The sequence below is a fragment of the Dendrobates tinctorius genome, unplaced genomic scaffold (genome assembly GCF_039654945.1).
Source record: "Dendrobates tinctorius isolate UK_male_01 unplaced genomic scaffold, ASM3965494v1 ptg000120l, whole genome shotgun sequence".
Lineage (NCBI taxonomy): Eukaryota > Metazoa > Chordata > Amphibia > Anura > Dendrobatidae > Dendrobates > Dendrobates tinctorius.
This window is the reverse complement of record NW_027361788.1, coordinates 21,686,664-21,708,118: the sequence shown is the minus strand read 5'-3', so window position 1 is coordinate 21,708,118 and position 21,455 is coordinate 21,686,664. Positions and strand designations below refer to the sequence as shown.

Below are 21,455 nucleotides of genomic sequence, written 5' to 3'. Positions count from 1 at the left end.
GTAAGAACAGATGTAAATGTCAATAACAGGGACCACCCTAGGAAAGCCCCAAATGTGCCTTTCGCAATGTTTAAGTGCATTGATCTATTATTGGGAAGTCCAGTGCTTCCAACCCCTTATTGCAGGTTTTAATCCCATTAGCGCTAATCACAGTTCCCAGCGCCAATGATGCCGAGTGGGGCGGAGCATGTGCACTCCAGCACGCGTACCCCCCTAAGTGTCTTACACGTGTGCCACTTGGAAATAAAGCTTATTTTTTATTTTTTATCACAATTGTTGATTTCAAAGTACCGTAAATGCTGACAAGTTATTGTGCAGATTTGTCTTCAGTCTACTGTATCCTTTCTTGGTACACTTTACCCTCTCTCGTGATATCTTAATTTCAGATCCTTAGCTTGTATTTCAAATCTCTCCTCAGATGAGCAGACCTTTCTCATCCTGAGGAATTATCCAACCGGGACAGCCCTGATAGTGGAACGTCAAAGTCAAGCTTTCCATCTCTGCTTATAGGTGAACTTGATGTTGAATGGATTCAAATGTGATTGATCCAGAAACGTTTTGAGCTTCGAGACATTGGGTTGTAGTGGATGGACTGGACAGAGCACGGTGGCCTTCGAAAATAGTTTATTATTAATTATATCTTATCGAATTAGTCCACCCGCAGTAAGTGATAATATTTTAAACAAATGGATTTTTTTGAGTTGTTTAGAATTTTTCTGTACTGATACTCATCCCTCTTTCTACAAGGGCTGGGCACCCAGAGACTGTTCTTTAGGTACAGTAAGGCTAAGTACATACTAGGAGTTTTTGCTGCGATTTTTTTTTTTTTTTTTTTTTTTTTTTTTTTTTTATATGCTTTTTCTATGTTAATTTTCAGAAATCTCATGCACAGACTTTTTTTTTGTCTTCAGTATTTTGTGCTTTACTACTTTCAGCGTACATTACTTTACTTTACAATAAGGGGGGATTTTGCAATATGAAGGTGGCTGCTCTGTAATACCGCAGTGACTTTACACCCCCCCCATTTATTTGTCCTGCAGTTTAGAAGTGGATCAAGCATTTCATACCCCCGGGGTTGGCTTGTGGTGGAAATTACTATCTAAATTGGTCAGGTGCCAAAATATAGTGGAGACCTCCTAAGCACCGATCAGGTGGCCTGGGGGGGCTTTAAAAGGTTCTTTAATTGAAGATGGTGGGCTGCCTCCCTGACTGTGGTCTGGGGGATGATGTCACGCACACTTCTGTCACAGCCTGTCCCTGGAGGCGAGGAGTGGTCACAGCGTCCACAGGACAGAGGGTCCTTTTTTTTAATGTGCTGTCTTGTCAATGGGAATAATTAATCATTCTCATGAAAATTGCTTTTGCTTTTTTCCCCGAAGCTGCAACATGGCCCCCAGCACTCCTCCTTATTAGTCCACTTGTCCCTTTTCCTGTAACAGAGGGCTGATCTGAAGCCTGTCTTGGTATAGAAGGAGTTACTGCTCGTACACGGGATGTCACCAGTTTTCCCCATGTGGCAGATGCTGTCAGTGAGGGAGGAGGGGTATGAGGCTGCAGACAGCCAATAATACCGCTTGCTGCACTTTCTTCATGGGCAGACCCCCTCCTCCTCAGGGTGTCCCCTGGTCCCCACATACACACATCTGCCTATTGTTTCTGTGATGTCAATATGGGCTGTGTGTAGAAGTGGAGGGGCTCCGCCAATATTAATGTAAGTACCTGCCCCGTTCACTATTTGTGCATATGGGGTAGCATTTTATGGGATCATCTCCAATAATGTATTATATATATTATTACAGCCCGTGCACAAGAACATCAGAAATAAAGGGGTGCCAGTCTCCATAGATATTTATAGGGTGGGCATCAACCAAACAATATCCTACCCATATGATGAGCGGTCCTATAAATTCACTATAGAATCTGACACCATCAATTTTTTTATTTTTTTCCCTACTAGTATATTTGGTACCCTAAATACCACCATTATCCTGCCATCATTATGGCTTTGGTATTAATATTGCCATCACAATTTTTATATTTTTTTTACCCGTTTGATCAGTACAATTCTATCAGGCATAATGTTTACTTAAAGGGATTGTCCATGAATATATAAAAATTTCTTGACTGACTTAATTACATTTCCTAATAGTCACTGATACAATCTGTGCCTGAATGTTGATCTAAAAAGGTATGAGAAGGGAGCGGGAACAGCTTGTTTTTACTGTACACCTCTATAGACGTCCTTAGTTCGCCACTTGTATAAATAAAGGACAGGTTTGCACTTGACTCGTGCTGCTGGTTGTGCTGGGATTTTCCACACAAGAAAGCACTAAGAGCCGCGGTTCTCACAAGAATTCCCATGCAGGGTAAGAACGCCAACGTTTAGGAAAAATGGGGCAAAAACACAGGGGCCGGTCTCTCAAAACTGATTAATACTGAATCTGTCCTATCACAGTGCAGCTTTCATTTTTCCACAGCCACTTAAGAAATGAAAGCTGCACTGTGATTGGTTGCTATGGGTGACAAACCCTGTTTACGGCGCTAACTAGGCCACAAAGCCTTTCTATTCAGTTTGTTTATCACGTTGTTATTTGGGAACATAAAATGTCAAAAAATCCAGTCCTGTCACAGTTTTTGAGGCTTTTACAGACAACACACTTATTTTCCATGTTACACCTGTAGCCATCACAGGGACATCAAAAATCACAATTTAGCCTCAGCATCTGAATAAACAATATTGTTTCTGTGACGTCAAGTTTTAAGCCGGGTTCATATTGTGTTTTGGCCACATGTTTGTGCCTTCATTCCGAAGGAGCCCCCCAAAAATGGGATACAGTTGGAATTCAACGAGGCAGACGGAGTTATTTTGGACCCCGTTCCGGCAGTGTCCCTTTTTTTTTCTTTTTTAGGCCGACATAAGAAACATGGTAGACGGCCTAAAAAAGACCCTCGCCACCATAAAGGAGGCCGAGTTTGCTTCATTCTAGTGAATCGCTCCTTCAGGGGGAACATCGCAATCCCATTTTTCTGGTAGTTCAGACAAAAGCCCTGATGAAGTAACAAACGTGTGGCCCCAACGTGATGTAAACGGACCCGTACATTGGGGTCTATGGCTGTAAGGCCATAAGCCGGCCCCCTTTTTCTTTCTTGAGGGTCCTGGGAACACTTGATGAGAAGCAATATTGGTAATCTCCCAGCTTTTCTATGAACGGGTATAACGGAGACATGGTTACCATAGAAATTTAACGGACCACTCCAGGACTGCAGTGTTATTTATATCATAATATTCAATAAAAGCTGGAAGGAAAGTAAAAGCGCAGTAGGGTCTTATCTGAGCCCAAACACAGGCTCATAGAAATATTAGCTGCTGCAGATCCACCGGTCTCCTCGTGACCAGCCAGAGTAAAAAAAATGGCATAAAAAGGTGGATTAGCTCCGCGCTGCTTGAGAGATACAGTAGAAGTCCAAATGTTTTTTTTTTTATCGTTTCCTGATGGAGTCATAGTACTCTGAAACGCGTTGAATAAAGCCACTTTTTCATCTGATTATCCATTTGGACTTCTATCTTTCAAGCAGCGCGGAGTTAATCCACCTTTTTATCCCATTTTTTTATATCATAAATATTGGCATAATACATCCCACCAGCAATGACTGCATGTTTAGCTTTGGTGTAAACCAACTGAGTAAAAGAAAGATAAGTTAGAAACTCCCCATCATACCGTCACAGCAGGTTCACTGACGGATCCTCAGTTAACTCATACTGCAGCCAGCAATAGACAGTGCATCATAGAGACTATGGTAACCATTTTTTTGAAAAATTATTTTTAGCTCCTCTAACGTGCATTTAAATAAAATTAAAGCTTTCAAAGGTGGACAATTTCTTTTAACGTGTCATGAACGGGAAATACAATTTAATTTGACAGTCTGCAGAACTTTCTGTAGACTTCTGAAACGTTCCCAAAAACTGGGGTCTGATTTCTCTACATTTAGGCTAGCGCTGTCTGAGTGGGCAGGGCTTTCCGTAGCAGGAGGGTCATTTCCTAATAGTAATGTCTATTTTAATTTTGTTAGTACCCCTTTAATTTAACTGTTGCTGCAGTCTGATCCTGATCACAGCAGAGTGATCAGAGCAGATATACTTACAGTACCTTTGGCAGAAGTGCCTGAAGTTTTATAAACTTTTTCCCAGTTAGTCTTGCTTAAGATGTGACCTGTTTAGCTTAGGACATAGATGACCCTTCAACTCCGCACCTCTAGATCCCATAGATGAGACCCTTGGGGTTATCGCCTAGAGGACATTCATCTGCAGAAGGGATCAGCGAATGGGCCAGTCTGTGCCTGTACAGTCTGTACCCAGCGATTGTTTTGCCGTCATGCACCTGGATGCAAAACTAAACAGTTATTAAATTTCACATAACATGCGCTTATTCTGTTACCCTGTAATATTCAGTCTCTCTGCACTCATGACTGTGGTTAACCCCTATCTACCCCTCATAGGGGTCCAGGAAGGAAGCTGAAATATAGGGAGCTGTGCAGAGCTCACCTTGGAGCCATCCAGTGATTCCATGTGGAATCCAACCCGTATGCCGCCCTCGATACATACTGATACATACTGATGTATGAATGACTCCACGCGTTTCGGTCCTTGTGTGATTTTCTGACCTATAAAACTTCTGGATTAAGCAGAAAGATTAACTTCCCCCATCATGGTTTGCATCAACGCTGACTCGGATTAGATGAGATGATTTGTATGTGGTATCTAAGGTTAAGTTCTTTATTGAAGTAAGGCCACAAGCCTTCACAGGGCTTTCCCATCTTTATGGGCTAGGGCTTGTAAAGACAAGAGATTTTGCAATTTACTGCTTGTTAAAGTTTTTAGACACTCTTGAGATAGTAACTTTTTAAATTTTTGTTTAATATACAGCTCTGGCAAAAATTAAGAGACCACTTCCAATTGTTCAGTTTGTCTGATTTTTCTCTTTAGAGGTATATTTTTGAGTAAAATGTAAATTGTTCTTTTAGTCTACAAACTCCTGACAACATGTATCCGAATTTCCAAGCAATAAATTTTGTATTTTCAGAAAATGAGAAATGGTCAGAATAAAAAAAAACCAGTGCTTTCAGACCTCAAATAATGCAAAGAAAACAAGTTCATAATCTTTTAGAAACAGCAATCCTAACGTTTTAACTCAGGAAGAGTTCAGAAATCAATGTTTTGTGGAATAACCATGATTTTTAAAAACCGCTTTCATGTGTCTTGGCATGCTTTCCACCAGTCTTTCACACGGCTTCTGGCACAAAAATGTAAGCAGTTCTTCCTTGTTTGATCGCTTGGGAATATCAATCATCCTCTTCATTACATTCCACAGGTTTTCAATGGGGTTCAGGTCTGGAGATTGGGCTGGCCATGACAGGGTTTTGATGTGGTGGTCTCTTAATTTTTGCCAGAGCTGTATATATACACTACCGTTCAAAAGTTTGGCGTAACCCAGACAATTTTGTGTTTTCCATGAAAACTCCTTCTTTTATTAATCAAATGAGTTGCCAAATGAATATAAAATCTAGTCCAGACATTGACAAGGTTCCAAAAAAAAGATTTTTATTTGAAATACAAAATTTTCTCCTTCAAACTTTGCTTTCATTAAAGAATGCTCCCTTTGCAGCAATTCCAGCATTGCAGACCTTTGGCATTCTAGCAGTTAATTTGCTGTGGTAATCTGGAGAAATTTCACCCCATACTTCCAGAAGCCCCCCCCACAAGTTGGTTTGGCTTGATGGGCACTTTTTACGTACCATACAGTCAACCTGCTCCCACAACAGCTCAATGGGGTTGAGATCTGGTGACTGCGCTGGCCACTCCATTACAGATAGAATACCAGCTTCCTGCTTCTTCCCTAAATAGTTCTTGCATAATTTGGAGGTCTGCTTTGGGACATTGTCCTGTTGTAGGATGAAATTGGCTCCAATCAAGCGCTGTCCACAGGGTATGGCGTCGCAAAATGGAGTGATAGCCTTCCTTATTCAAAATCCCTTTTACCTTGAACAAATTTACCAGCACCAAAGCAACCCCAGACCATCACATTACCTCCACCATGCTTGACAGATGGCGTCAGGCACTCTTCCAGCATCTTTTCAGTTGTTCTGCGTCTCACAAATGTTCTTCTGTGTGAGCAAAACACCTCAAACTTGGATTCGTCTGTCTATAATACTTTTTTCCAGTCTTCCTCTGTCCAATGTCTGTGTTCTTTTGCCCATATTAATCTTTTCCTTTTATTAGCCAGTCTCAGATATGGCTCTTTCTTTGCCACTCTGCCCTGAAGGCCAGCATCCCAGAGTCGCCTCTTCACTGTAGATGTTGACACTGGCGTTTTGCGTGTACTAGTTAATGAAGCTGCCAGTTGAGGACCTGTGAGGCGTCGATTTCTCAAACTGCAGACTAAAATGTACTTGTCTTGTTGCTCAGTTAGGCAGCGGGGCCTCCCACTTCTCTTTCTACTCTGGTTACAGCCTGTTTGTGCTCTCCTTTGAGGGGAGTAGTACACACTGTTGTAGGAAATCTTCAGTTTCTTGACAATTTCCCACATGGAATAGCCTTCATTTCTAAGAACAAGAATAGACTGTCGAGTTTCACATGAAAGTTCGTTTTTTATGGCCATTTTGAGAGTTTAATCGAACCAACAAATGTAATGCTCCAGATTCTCAACTAGCTCAAAAGTTTGTAGCTTCTCTAATCAGCCAAATTGTTTTCAGCTGTGCTAACATACTTGCACAAGGGTTTTCAAGGGTATTCTAACCATCCATTAGCCTTCTTACACAGCAAACACAAAGTACCATAAGAACACTGGAGTGATGGTTGTTGGAAATGGGCCTCTATACACCTATGAAGATATTGCATTACAAGCCAGATGTTTGCAGCTAGAATAGTCATTTACCACATTAACGATGTATAGAGTGTATTTCTGAATCATTTAATGTAAGCTTCATTGGAAAAAACTGTGCTTTTCTTTAAAAAATAAGGAAATTTCTAAGTGCTATATATATATATATATATATATATATATATATATATATATATATATATTATAAAAAATGGAACAGCACGATCCCAATAAGTGGGTGCACAAGCCACTTCAGCAAAGCATCCAATACTTGCCCCAACCCAGAAAATGAAGGCAGCGCTCCATAGTCTTAAGGCCCCATCTCACATAGCGAGATCGCTGAAACGTCACAGGTTTTGTGACGCAACAGTGACATCGCCAGCGATCTCGCTACGTGTGACACATAGCGGCGACCGGATATCGCTGATCGTGCTCGAATGTCCTAGGCCATTTTTTGATCGTTGGCGTCCCGCTGGCCAGCACGCATCGCTGTGTTTGACGCCGACGAGCGACCTTGTTGGCGATGCAGAACTCGGGGACGCAGATGTGAGTTGTCAGCATAGCTGCTGTGTGACAAGGTCGATACGGATCGCCGTATCGTTGCTGCGTCGTTGAATAGATCTGCCTGTTTCATAGCTCACTAGCGACCATGTAGCGACGTACCAGTGATCCTTACCAGGTCGTATCGTTGTCGGGATCGCTGGTACATCGCTTAGTGTAACGGGACCCTTAGATGAAAAATGTGGTTAATTTCAAAACCCACATGTCGTGGCAGCGTTTCGGATCACACTGAGCCGTTCTCAAGCCCTCTAGAGAAAGGCTCAGTGTGAGCCGAAACGTTGCCATGCCATGTGGGTTTTGAAATTAACCACAGTTTGTCACCTAAGTCTATGGAAAGTTCCACCTTCATTATACACACACACACACACACACACACACACGCATACACACACATATATATTTATGTATGTGTGTATATATATACCGGCGTGAATGTATTGTAAGGTAGCGCCTATTGTTCGTGTTGGGAGACACTTGGCAGCAGATTAACAGGGTCCGGCAAGGGGTTTCTCAACATAGCCAGTCCATACGTTTTATTGTTACATGACATAAACTATAGAAGCATGAAGAAATGGTAACAGTCTTACACCAGACCAAACGAATGTTCATAATAGAGCTCCGCTCTCTTAGCTCTGTGGTCACACCACATGCTGTGCTTTGTCCGGCAAACAGGCTCTATAGCCTCCCAGTTATTTCCCCCTGTCCGGGGTTAGCTCTTAGTTGCTTCTCATTCAGACCGTCCGTTCCCTCCTGGAGACTGTCCAACACATACAGGCCAATATACACAGGCCTCACCAGGTCCGCGGCCTCAGCATGTGCTCTTCAGGGAGGCAGCACACCACCCAGCCATACACACACGTATACAGGTTTTAATATGGGCGTTCAGACACACACCCCTGGGTGGGTTTGTAGGTGACTGGTCCCACCCATCTCACCAAGCCACCTGGAAGCTTTCCCTAATACAGAGTATCAAACCCTCAGCAGAATATCTGCTGATTAATACCGGTTCCAGCTTCCATTACAAGGCCACCCACCTTGTGATACATATCGGTCATTTACCATCCTGCCGTTCATCCTTTCTCCATTACAATAATGGACATGCCTGTGTGCATGTCCTGAGACGCCCACACAGCGCCCCCTAGCTGTCACAGTGGTCACTGCACCACAGTATGTATGTGTATATCCAGTACATATAGACATACGTGCACACACGCAATGTTTACAAACTCTTTCCTGTTGATCTTGTAAGCACTGCTTTGAGGCTGGCCAGGATCGCTGGAGCTTGCTCTAAAGGCCCCTTCACACATAGCGACGCACCAACGATAACGATCCGACCTGGCAAAGATCGCTGGTGCGTCGTTACATGATCGCTAGATAGCTTTCAAGCAGTCCAATCTCATCAACGACGCAAGACAGATCAGCGATCTGCATAATGACCTCGTTGGTCGTTGAGTACCTTTCACACAACTTAATTGTAACCGATTCAGACCTGTATCGCTGAGCTCTGCGTCGCTAACGACGTCGCTCGTCGTTTTTAAGCTTCAAACACAGCGATGAGTGCTGGCCAGCGGGACGCCAACGATGGAAAAATGGACCTGCTCATTCTAGCTCGATCAGCGATAGCTAGCAGGGGGTCCGGTCGCCGCTACATTTCACACTTAACGAGATTACCTTCTAACCCCAGCCAGCCTCAGTGCCATGCTTACAAGCTAGATAGCAGCGGTGGTCGTCCTCCTAGGCAACCTGCTGTGAACAAAAGAAAAGTGTTTATATCTCAAAAACGACTGCAAATTTTAATCAATAGTAAATTGCAAAAGTGGTTATATTTATAAGCGTTATCCGACAATATTTATCTGTGAAAATGAGAATAACCTTTTAAAAGGTTGGACAACCTTTTCTCCACTGCTATATTCCCCCTTATAAAATAACAGCCAGGAAGAAGTGAGTGTTGCTACTTCCCTGGTTATATCGGAAGGAAATGAGAGTGAAGCGGGTGCTGATTGGCTGCAGGGCTCACATTACATAGCATTGTCACGCGAGCCCTGGGAGAGCCAGCAGCGTCATTGCCGGATCAGCGGCGTCATTGCTAGAACAGCGGCCGCTCTGGAGGGGAGTATAAGGGGGAATAGAGCAATTGTGAAAGGGTTCTCTGAGTAGTGGGTAACCCTTTTTGAGGCCGAATTCGCACTAAAAGATCAGTCTCTGTGCTCCGTATGCAGTTCTGTGCTCCTGTCCATATTCCAGACAGCCACACATTTTTGTGTCTTTCGGGTTCAAGTTAAGGCATTGGACCCTCATCTTCTACATGGAGTCCCATGGTGCGTGCATGTCGGTAATGTCGGCCTTGACTATTATATAGTCCTTTTGCTAGCCAGTTACAGTCCATTGTGGGCTAGGACCGCACACGTACAAGGCAATGCACAAACACTTGGGTGCATGTTTGTTTAATGGGAAGGCACATCCAGCCAATGACTTATAAGACTGGGTATAATGATGGCAGGAGAGATATTGGAGCTCCTCCGTTCTCAGAAGGTAGCCCAACACCTCCCACTGAAATCGGCAGGTTCGGCAAACCGTATTTGAGGCATTACTTCTACGCAAAATGTTGGAGTTATTGTTGGCTTTCTTCTAGAACTTCCTACAATTGAAATATTCTTACGGTACATGTTTTTGCGGTAAATTCATTATCCGTTCTCAGAAGTCATGAATGTTTGTGCCAGGAAGGTTTGGCACAGTGTCACATTTTATTTTTGCTGATGTCCCATCCCTTCTGCTTCCATGAGTGGATTTTTGCTATGAGCAAATCATTCCAGTAATATTAATATTTTCCTCTTCTGCAGGTGATCGTTATGTTGGATCTGGCCCAGTCCCTGCTTGTCTTTCTTGGCCTTTCTTTGTCTGTTTCCTCTTTTCCCAACTTTCTCCGTCCAAATGTCACATTCAACCATATGGCTTATGACCCCAGCTCTGGCTTCATCTACATTGGGGCTGTCAACTGGATCTTCCAGCTGTCGCCCAACCTTCAGCTTATGTCGGAGGATTCGACTGGTCCCGTGTTGGACAGTCCTGAGTGCCTTCCTTTCAAAGACCTAAAAGATTGCCAGCAGGCTACTAAGACCCAGAACTCCAACAAGCTCTTGACCGTCAACACTCACGGTGGAGAATTACTGACCTGTGGACATGTTTTTCAGGGAATTTGCGAGAAAAGAGACTTGGCTAATATTTCTAACATAATTTACCGCACAGAGGACCCTGGTGACAACCAATTTGTGGCAGCCAACGATCCCAAAGTCACCACCGTAGGGATAGTCGAGAGGACACCACAAGGTGATTACCTTTTTGTAGGACGGGGCTTGACTGCTAGACTCTCGAGTGGAATCCCACCCATTACTATACGGCAACTGGAGAAGTCATCAGTGTTCTCCAATGAAGGTTTGGGTAAACTTGTGGTGGGCGACTTTTCGGATTACAATAACACGTTTGTAGGAACTTTCTCCGATGAAGGCCATGTTTACTTCTTGTTTTACCGGCGTGGATCGAAATCGCAAATGGAGTACAAAACATATCTCGGCAGCGTCTGCAGTAAGGACATTCACCTCTACTCCTATGTGGAAGTTCCTCTTGTATGCGATGGCTACAACTTGGCGCAAGCGGCCCATCTGGAGACCAAAAACAGAGAGCTGTTTGTGGTCTTTTCGGCCAGCCAAGGTCCCATCCCATTTCCCAGTAGCCGGACAGCTCTATGTTCCTTTATGATGAAAGACATTGAAGAACGGATCGAGAAAGCAAGAGTCTTATGTTATACGGAGTCCGGCAGGGGGGAAAGTGGACAAGAAGAGGCCGGGATTGAATATGGAGTGAACTCTAAGTGTGCAGCACTCCCTAAGGTATGTGCCCAAATGTATAGTCCTGCTTAACGTCTGCAATAGGTCATCTCCGAAATGCACCTCTTGTAAGGTTAGGAAGTGGTTCTGTACCATCTTGAGAATAACCAAACTTATTGACTTATTTCTTGTCAAGGAACCAAGGTCCATAAAAATAGAAAGCATTTTCAAGCCTCCTGCTTTGACCAATATTGGCTTCAAGCTTGGACCTTCAATAACCATTTATTGTTTATTTCCAGGAGTCCCCACAGAACTTTCCATGTGGAGGCGATCACACACCCAGCCCAATTGCCAGCAGAGTCTCGGTCATAGCTTCACCTCTGATCACTAATGACTCCAGTCTCACTGCTGTAGCTGCGTTAGTGGAGGACTCTCGCAAGGTTGTCTTTCTAGGAGATGCTGGAGGATCTATACATAAGGTGATAACTGGTTCTTAGTCAAAGCGAGGAACATTATCCATGAAGGATTCAAGGATGAGGAGGAATCTTTGTGTTGTAATTGTCCTAGAGATTGTCTCCAGCGACCTATGTTCATTTTGGAATAGTTTTATCTTTTTTTTCTCTCTTTTAGGTCTTTGTTTCTTCTGGTGCTGGACAAGTCTACAGCTCCTTAGTAGTGGCACCGGGATCTCCTGTAAGCCCTGACCTAGTTTTGGACACCTCGGGGAGGCTCCTGTATGTTATGACTGAGTCAATGGTAAGCAAGATCCACCCTGATGTATTTGATGTCTGCTTGATCACCTGCGGCAGAATGTAAACAATGGGGAAGTCCAACAATATAGAAAATGGATGACGATGACTTGGCAACCTAGCCTAGGCCATCAAAAGAGCCCAACAAATTACTGGAGCTGATTATTTCCCCAACGTAAACCGAAAGCGCAGTCTGTTGGGGTTTCTGGATGCACGGGGTGACAAAGGACATGTTCCGAGGGGACACTTTGTAGTTTTCCCCCATGCATGTGGCTAAATCGTAAACTAAGCTATAACAAAAATGTGTAATCAGAAAATGGAACTATTGTTTAAATCAAATATATCTAGAAATATACAAAAAATGGCATCAGTTTCATTATCATAGACAGAATTACAATGACTGATGACGCCTTTAAATACAGTAGTAAACTCAGAATCCACCATTCACAATATTTAATGTTGGAGTTCACCTCCTCCTCCTCCTGTACAATGACTGATCACACCTCTATATACAGTAGATAACACAGGACCCACCACTGACAGTAGGTGATGTCACAGCTCACCTCCTCTGCCTCCTGTACAATGACTGATAACACCTCTATATACAGTAGATAACAGGATCCACCATTCACAATAGGAGATATCACAGCTCACCTCACCCCCCTTCAGTACAATGACTGATAACACCTCTGAATACAGTAGATAACATAACATGGGATCTACCATTGACAATGTGATGCCACACCTCACTTCCTTCTCCTGTATAATGACTGATACCACCTTTATGTACAGTAGATAACACAGGATCCACCATTCACAATAGGAGATATCACAACACACCTCCTCCTCCTATACAGTGACTGATAACCTCTATATACAGTAGATAACTCAGGATCCACCACTGACAATAGCTGATGTCACAGCTCACCTCCTCTGCCTCCTGTACAGTGACTGACAACCTTTATATACAGTAGATTACACAGGATCCACCATTCACAATAGGAGATGTTCCAGCTCACCTCCTCCTCCTGTACAATGACTGATAACACCTCTATATACAGTAAGTCAGGATCCACCATTCACAATATGTGATGTCACAGCTCACCTCCTCCTCCTGTACAATGACTGATAACACCTCTACATACAATAGATAACACAGGATGCATGAATAGTCATAGAGCCCATGCCATATATACGTCCACTGTGGATTGCTTGACGTCCATCAACACGGGATGCTCTAGCTCAAGCATCTGTCCCATGTGCTTCATGACTACTCATGTAAGAGGCTCCGCCTCCATGACTACTAGTAAATAATTTGCATAGATTGCATGAAGGGATAAAATCCAGTTACTGATCATACAAATATATGTTTAGGAAACAAAACAAACAGTATAAATTAGTGTTAAAAGGTAACAAGTTCCCTTTAACTGTCCAGCTGTTGCATGTGCATGGCTACATTATAACAAACCCCTCAGCTGTGTGATTTGGGTCCAGACTGGTTTTCCACCTCTATATTGAATAATAACGTTACAAAGTAGCAGAAGATTTTGTTACACAATAGTTAAACTTTAATTAAAAAAAAAAGAAAACTACCTCCCCCCCCTTCAGCAGAATTGGGCCCGGGCACTGCCATGTCTGCTGTTTCCTGGACTTGTCATTAGTCAGGGTTTTGCAAAGTTTTATCTGCATGATTTGGCACATGAATGACTGAGGAGGGTTAGAGGATCTGCAGGCGGCTCTTTGGGCCTGGTGGCTTGTCCAGTCTTAAAGGGGTTTGTAAAATCTCAAAATATTTCCTAAAAGGCCCCAGATATGTAACATGTGGCAATGTGTCAGGCTGAAATGCTGGTTGTATTTGGGGCGAAAAACAAATCACTCTTCCTATTGGGTTTCATTAAAAATGTTGCACCTTTTTGCCTTCTGCGTTGCCATGTCTATTACTGACTGCAGAACGAGTTTACTGAGTATCCATCAGTGAGCTCGCTAGATGGCCTGATGGAGAGTTTGGTACTCTGGTTTTTCTCAGCTGATTTTTTATGACCACAGACCACATCAGTAAAATATCCCCCCATAAATTTGGCACTAGAATTGCACTTGACCCCAAACGATCTTCCGATTCCCACCCCCTTAGTTGCTCCTCTACAGAACATAAGTCGCCCACGCCTCAGGTAACCCTGAGCCTCCTTCCTCATATGGAGTTGTCGTTTTTCCAGTTTGATTTTCGTAATTCCCCTTTTTCGTACGAAGGGCCCGATTCATGATTGCATTTCCATTTTATTTTTGTTTAATTTCTAGTGGTTTTGTTTTTTTGCACCTTGCCTGGACTGGCCGGGGGTCTCCTCATCCATATGTGTCTGTAGGACTGTAAGTTGTCATTTTCATTTAAAGGGGTTAACCAGTGACAACGCGATCTGTGGGGTCCAACTGCTTTGCACTGCTCGGATCTATCAGCGTTAGATTGCAGCAGCGGTACTCTAGTTTTATAAAGTGGACAACCCCTTTAATGATCTCTTGTTTTTTGTTACGCTGGCAATGTTCCTGATACGATGATACAGTTTCCAGTGATAAAGCTGCATTGTGCTGGTCACATCGTGTTCCTGCTCCTTCTTTCCACCAGGAACACTTTCTGTTGTTCACAATTCGTCCTTGAATTCTTATACCGAGCAGCTGACCGGGGTCCTAATGACAGCATCGGGGGGAGGCGGCATTACATGACATGCTGGCATACAATTAGGTGTATACACTAGTGCTGATCCTGAATCACAGCTTATATTGTAGTCCAGTGCTGCATTCACTATTCTGTAGCTTCAGAGCTGAAATCTCCCAGCTTCAGCTAATTGGTAGGGGTGCTTTGTGTCAGGGTGCTTCACTACCCTTACATTAAAGCACTTACTTCCCTAGACCACCAGTGATCTTTACATTAAAGCGCTTACTTTTCTAGACCAACAGGGATCCTTACATTAAAGCGCTTACTTTTCTAGACCACCAGTGATCCTTACATTAAAGCGCTTACTTTTCTAGACAACCAGTGATCCTTACATTAAAGCACTTACTTCCCTAGACCACCAGTGATCCTTACATTAAAGCGCTTACTTTTCTAGACCAACAGGGATCCTTACATTAAAGCGCTTACTTTTCTAGACCACCAGTGATCCTTACATTAAAGCGCTTACTTTTCTAGACCACCAGTGATCCTTACATTAAAGCGCTTACTTTTCTAGACCACCAGTGATCCTTACATTAAAGCGCTTACTTTTCTAGACCACCAGTGATCCTTACATTAAAGCGCTTACTTTTCTAGACCAACAGGGATCCTTACATTAAAGTATTTACTTCACTAAACTACCAGGGATCTTTGCAAGAAAGCGCTTACTTCCCTAGACCACCAGGGATCCTTACATTAAAGAGCTTACTTTTCTAGACCACCAGGGATTCTTACATTAATGCAGGGGTCCCCAACTCCAGTCCTCAAGACCCACCAACAGATCAGGATTTCCTTAGTATTGCTCAGGTAATAATTGCATCACCTGTACAATACAAAGGAAATCCTGAAAACATGATCTGTTGGTATGCCTTGAGGACTGGAGTTGGGGAACCCTGCATTAAAGCATTTACTTCCCTAGACCACCAGGGATCTTTATATGAAAGCGCTTACTTCCCTTGACCACCAGGGATTCTTGCATTAAAGTATTTACTTGCCTAGACCACCAGGGATCCTTACATTAAAGCACTTATTTCCCTAGACAACCAGTGATCGTTACATTAAAGCGCTTACTTCCCTGGACCACCAGGGATCCTTACATTAAAGTGTTTACTTCCTTAGACCACCAGTGTTCCTTACATTAAAGCGCTTATTTTTCTAGACCAACAGGGATCCTTACATTAAAGTATTTACTTCACTAAACCACCAGGGATCTTTTCAAGAAAGCGCTTACTTCCCTAGACCACCAGGGATCCTTACATTAAATCACTTACTTTTCTAGACCACCAGGGATCCTTACATTAAAGTGATTACTTCCCTAGACAACCAGTGATCCTTACATTAAAGCACGTACTTCCCTGTACCACCAGGGATCCTTACACTAAAGTGTTTAATTCCTTAGACCACCAGTGATCCTTACATTAAAGCACGTACTTCCCTAGACAACCAGTGATCCTTACATTAAAGCACGTACTTCCCTGGACCACCAGGGATCCTTACATTAAAGTGTTTACTTCCTTAGACCACCAGTGTTCCTTACATTAAAGCGCTTATTTTTCTAGACCAACAGGGATCCTTACATTAAAGTATTTACTTCACTAAACCACCAGGGATCTTTTCAAGAAAGCGCTTACTTCCCTAGACCACCAGGGATCCTTACATTAAATCACTTACTTTTCTAGACCACCAGGGATCCTTACATTAAAGTGATTACTTCCCTAGACAACCAGTGATCCTTACATTAAAGCACGTACTTCCCTGTACCACCAGGGATCCTTACACTAAAGTGTTTAATTCCTTAGACCACCAGTGATCCTTACATTAAAGCACGTACTTCCCTAGACAACCAGTGATCCTTACATTAAAGCACGTACTTCCCTGGACCACCAGGGATCCTTACACTAAAGTGCTTACTTCCTTAGACCACCAGGGATCCTTACATTAAATCATTTGCTTCCCTAGACCACCAGTTACCTTTGCATGAAAGCGCTTACTTCCCTAAACCTCCAGGGATCCTTACATTAAAGTGTTTACTTCCCTAAACCACCAGGGATCGTTGCATGAAAGCGTTTATTTCCCTAGACTACCAAGGATTTTCATTTTGACCTCTTCAATATACCAAACCATGGAAGGTAGTGTCAGGGAAGCTGTCATACAATTTTTTTTAATTGCCTTAAACTGCCAGTGATGTTAAGGCCCCCCATACACATTAGATAGAAGTTGGCCAAATCCGCCAATTTTGGCCGACCATTTGAGTCTTCCTGACATTTTTTCAGCCACTGTTAGATGGTTGTGTCAGTGGCTTTCTGGGGGGGCCCAGGAACGTTCGGTCTTTTGTGTGGGGGAGTCCAGAGGGATAACGGTCAGGCGGACCAACGCCATCTAATGTGCGTGGCCAGATTTAGGGTTAACCCTTACAGTGCCTTAAACCCCAAGGACTCTTTGTTATGGCTGTTCGGGAGAAGTCCCAAGTCCCTTCTCCAAAACGGTAGGCCGAGCAGTGCCCAGATCTTCCTAATAATCACCCGGTGGCTGCCTGATTTCAGGTTCACTGGAAGTAAGAAAGAAAAAATGTGTTCTGCCCGATGACAAAACTGCCTCTGCTACATCTGTGTCTATAGGATGAGGTCTGGGGGTGTTTCTTACTCTGTCTCTTCTATTGAACACCTAATAACGCATTACACACACATGGCTCCTGGGCCCGGGCGTCTCACTTCTCCATAATTAATGATGAAGTTTGCCGCCCCTCAGCGTTTCCTAGACAGAAAAGGATGTTGAATATTTGATTACAGGTTCACACATGCAAATTTAAACAGGTTATAGCAGCCCAGGTTACAGCAGCCCTGGTTACAACAGCTGCTGTTTCAGGTTCCCTTTGTTTGTGGCTGGTAAATGCTGACATCGCACAGTGCCTCTCTGTAAACCAGACAACACCTATAAAGGGCTTCTCTGCTTTGGACCATCCCTGTGTGTTAGAAGAGGCCCCAAGCTTCTCCCCTTGTTGACTTCTCCGTGATCAGCTTGTGTGTACCTATCAGTAAGTGTTGAGTTTCCCTGCAGCTCCACCACTGGGGAAACTTAGTATTACACCATCCCCATTCACATCAGTAGAATGTTTGAGTAACCCAGGACAGGTCGGGTCCTCCAGAGCGAGAATTGCTTGTTGCAGTTACTCCAATTTCTACTGGACCAGAGTTGAGGACTCCTAATAAGACGCCCCTGTGACTATGGATTTTCTAAACCTCTTTACCATTTATTCACTTATGAAACATGTTCCTAAAGGTTCTCGGTACTGAAGGTGGGTGAGATAAAGTGGTGATCGTGAGATCAGGGATTTTTTGTCAGTCTCCCCGATCTGAAATTGGTGATAACAGAGGGAAAAAGATTGCACCGAGTACATGAAGACATTATATTCTAGTTTAGATTGTGTTTATTCTTTCTCGCTTGGTGCCAGTCACTGTCCGCCTGTCTGATGACCAGTCCCATTGTATCGCTCCCCTTATAGGGGGGCAATCTTTACTGCGTCTTTCCTGCCCCCTGAACCTCGTCTCCTTTACTTTCCAGGTCACCAGGCTTCCAGTTGCCGAATGTTCAAGCTTTGCTTCGTGTGACTCTTGTCTCGGAGCGGGGGACCCCTTCTGCGGCTGGTGTGTCCTGGAGGGGAGGTAAATAATTAATGGAGTAATTACGGAGTAGTGGCAGATGACGGGCTGCCAGGTGACATTCACATTTGTACGGTCCATTGACGGGAATATAAACATCAATTTTCTGCATTTAAATAGAGCACTTATTGGGTCTTAGTAGAGGGGGATCAGCTGATATCGCCAGGGAGGCTTGGACCACCGTATGTTCTCTGTATGTCCGCCCATATAATGCACAACTGGCTGCTGAGCGAGGACTGTTGTGTATTATCTTTATTTTTTTTATGTAAAATTTTGTTTCATGCTGACAGATCTAACATAGCACATAGATGGGGTACCACTTAAAGGGGGTATTCAGTCTTGATTCAAGAGCACACAGTTCCCCAGCTACCTGGCGGTGGCGGCGCTCCTGATTGATTGACAGCTCGCACCAGCATTGTGTGCGCTTTGATGTTTCTTGCATCGGAAGAGCAGTATGGTACACGTTCAGTATTCGTCAGTATTTTGCATCGGAGAGCGTTATACTGGGAGTTCATAGTAGCACCTGCTAAGCATGTCACAGACTTGTTAGTTTAGGGGCCTACCTGGGGTTTCTCAGCCTCCCCATTGGGCCAGTCTGAGCCTGAAGCTGGAGTCATACATAGCGACTTACCAGCGATCCCGACAACGATATCAACGTGTCAGGATCGCTGATAAGTCACTATGTGATCGCTATGTGATCAAACAGACAGCTTCACCAGCGATTAGCACAGCGATACCGAGCGCCCGGCATCGCTGTGCTCGTTAGTGCTGATGCCATCCCTGTAAAAAAATAGAATTAAAATAAAAAATATTGTTATTCTCACCTTCCGACGTCCCGCGCAGCCATCCTGCCTCTCTCCACGCTCCGGTCCCAGTAATCCTTTGCGAGAATGACCGCGAGAATGTCACGGTCTCACGGCAGCGCGACGTCTCGCGGTCATTCATGCAAAGGATCACTGGGACCGGGAGCGTGGAGAGAGGCAGGATGGCTGCGCGGGACGTCGAAAGGTGAGAAAAACAATATTTTTTATTTTTTTTTATTATTTTACAGCTGATCGCTGGTCTCCCACCTGTCACACGCAGCGATGCGTGCTGGCCAGCGGGAGATTAGCGACGAAAAAAATGTCCAGAGGTTTCTTGCAGCGATCAGCGATACCGGCAGGGGGCCGGTCGCTGATCGCTGTCACACACAGCGATCTCGCTGGTGAGATCGCTGTTGTGTCACAAAAGTTGTGACTCGGCAGCGATCTCGCTAGCGAGATTGCTATGTGTGACTCCCGCTTGACATCTTTACTGATGTTACTTTGGAACTGCATTTGGAAACACATAAAATGAGGAGTTCTCTACTTTATTAAGAATTTTATTAAAGGATTTATGAATTGCTGACCAAGAAAGTAACTTTGCATGAGTCAAGGCCAATTTCAGACCTTTGACATTCACGGTCCGAGTACAACCAGCAATGTCCAGACCGTCTGTGGGTCTCCTCACCAGAATTTAGCAATGTCATACATGAGTATGAAGCTATTGGGTTCAGGTCAGGAGACCCTTGGCCGAACAGACATCTTTGTCAGTACTCGGTCTGATAGTGTCAGACGTGGGAAACCAGCGACTTCCTGTAACAGAAACTGAAGAATATTCTAAATTGTTAAAATACCCTGGGTTAAAATTCAATCCTGGATCTCGCTCATATAGAAAGTTTCTAAGCCTAGTAATACGAGGGGTATGGGCATCCTAAATTCCACGTCTTCTCCTCGCCTTTCTCCTAATCATCTCCGTATTTGGTCCTCCTCCTTGTAGGTGCACAGAGAAGCTGCAATGTGCAGCCAGCAGTGAGGCCAACCGCTGGCTATGGAGCTTCGACGATCACACTCAGTGCGTGTCCATCCAGGATCTGTATCCGGCCAACCAGAGCAGACTCGAGCAGACCGAGGTGCGAGCAGTAAGAGGCTCAAGTCCCAATACTGTAGATTACAGCCCAGAGGCTACTTAATCCACTGAGCAATGTTGTAAATCGTGTACTGCATGTGCGTGTCGTTTTCTTCTCTATTCACACCCAAAGTAAAAAATCAAAGTTCTGCTCGTCCCATCTTGGAATTTGCCTGCGGTTATCTTACCGACTACCAAGGGGCTTATGGTTTTCTACAGGATAGGCAATAAATGTAGGATTGCTGGGAGAATGGGGGTCCGTGTCCCCATGTGAATGGTGCAATAGTGTACATGTGTTACCACTGCTGTATTCACCATTTGTCAGGAATGTGCTCACTGCTGCCCCCATAGAGAATGTATAGAGAGGTGCATTACCAGAACCAGTGTCCCATAGGACACCCATTCTCGTGATTGGCGGGTGCCAGAAATAGGACCCTAAGTGACCCCCATACATAAGGCTCCCTCTCCTGACTCCCCTCATACACAGGAGCCGAGCCCTCAGCAGTTTAACTCTTAGACAACTAAAGGATCGTCAGTCTGAATTCAGACATGCCCCCAGACATCATCTATTGGGGGAGAGTCAGGAAGCCTCCATATATCTTAGACTGTAGGCTGAATATCAGCAGGGTCGGCCAATGATTGTCTGACGTGTATGGGGGTCCACACTTATTGTCTCTCCTGTGCTTGTTTGTGAGATCACCCCTTTAACCTTGTATGTGTCACAATTATCTCCCATAATGCACTAGAAACTTGGTGGTATTCCAAAAAAAAATCATAAATGAAAAGAAAGGCTTGAGCTGGTTCGGCAGATGAATCCTACTTGTATTTCTCGCTTCTCTTCAGGTCTCCATGACTGTGCTGAACTTTCCATCGGGTGCAGAACAAGACGCTTGGAATTGTCTGTTCAATGATTGGTCCAGTCCTGCCCATGTCTATGGGAACAAGGTCAGGTGCACCTCTCCGCCACCAGGACTACTGCCCTCAAATCAACCCGGCAAAGGTGAGCCTTTGACAACGTAAAAGGGTTCTTCACGTCGGACAAGTCCTTCTTTCTGCTGGAACACCAAGGGATCAGCTGTAATGTGTGGGACAACCTGGCAGTTTCCCTGCAGCACCTCCGCAGGTGAAATAATGCAAAAGCCAATTGAATTCAA

General features: G+C 44.1%; 1 protein-coding gene across 2 annotated transcripts in view; it reads left to right on the top strand.

Moving 5' to 3' along the window:
• The window catches only part of PLXNB3 (plexin B3), a 61,740-nt gene that overhangs the window by 16,338 nt on the left and 23,947 nt on the right, over positions 1-21,455 (top strand). For both annotated transcript variants that reach the window (XM_073590893.1, XM_073590894.1), the window contains 6 exons: positions 10,280-11,326; positions 11,563-11,742; positions 11,894-12,019; positions 18,278-18,378; positions 20,173-20,305; positions 21,145-21,301. In XM_073590893.1, the coding sequence (XP_073446994.1) occupies positions 10,280-11,326; positions 11,563-11,742; positions 11,894-12,019; positions 18,278-18,378; positions 20,173-20,305; positions 21,145-21,301 (1,744 nt within the window). The remainder of the gene's footprint in view (positions 1-10,279; positions 11,327-11,562; positions 11,743-11,893; positions 12,020-18,277; positions 18,379-20,172; positions 20,306-21,144; positions 21,302-21,455) is intronic.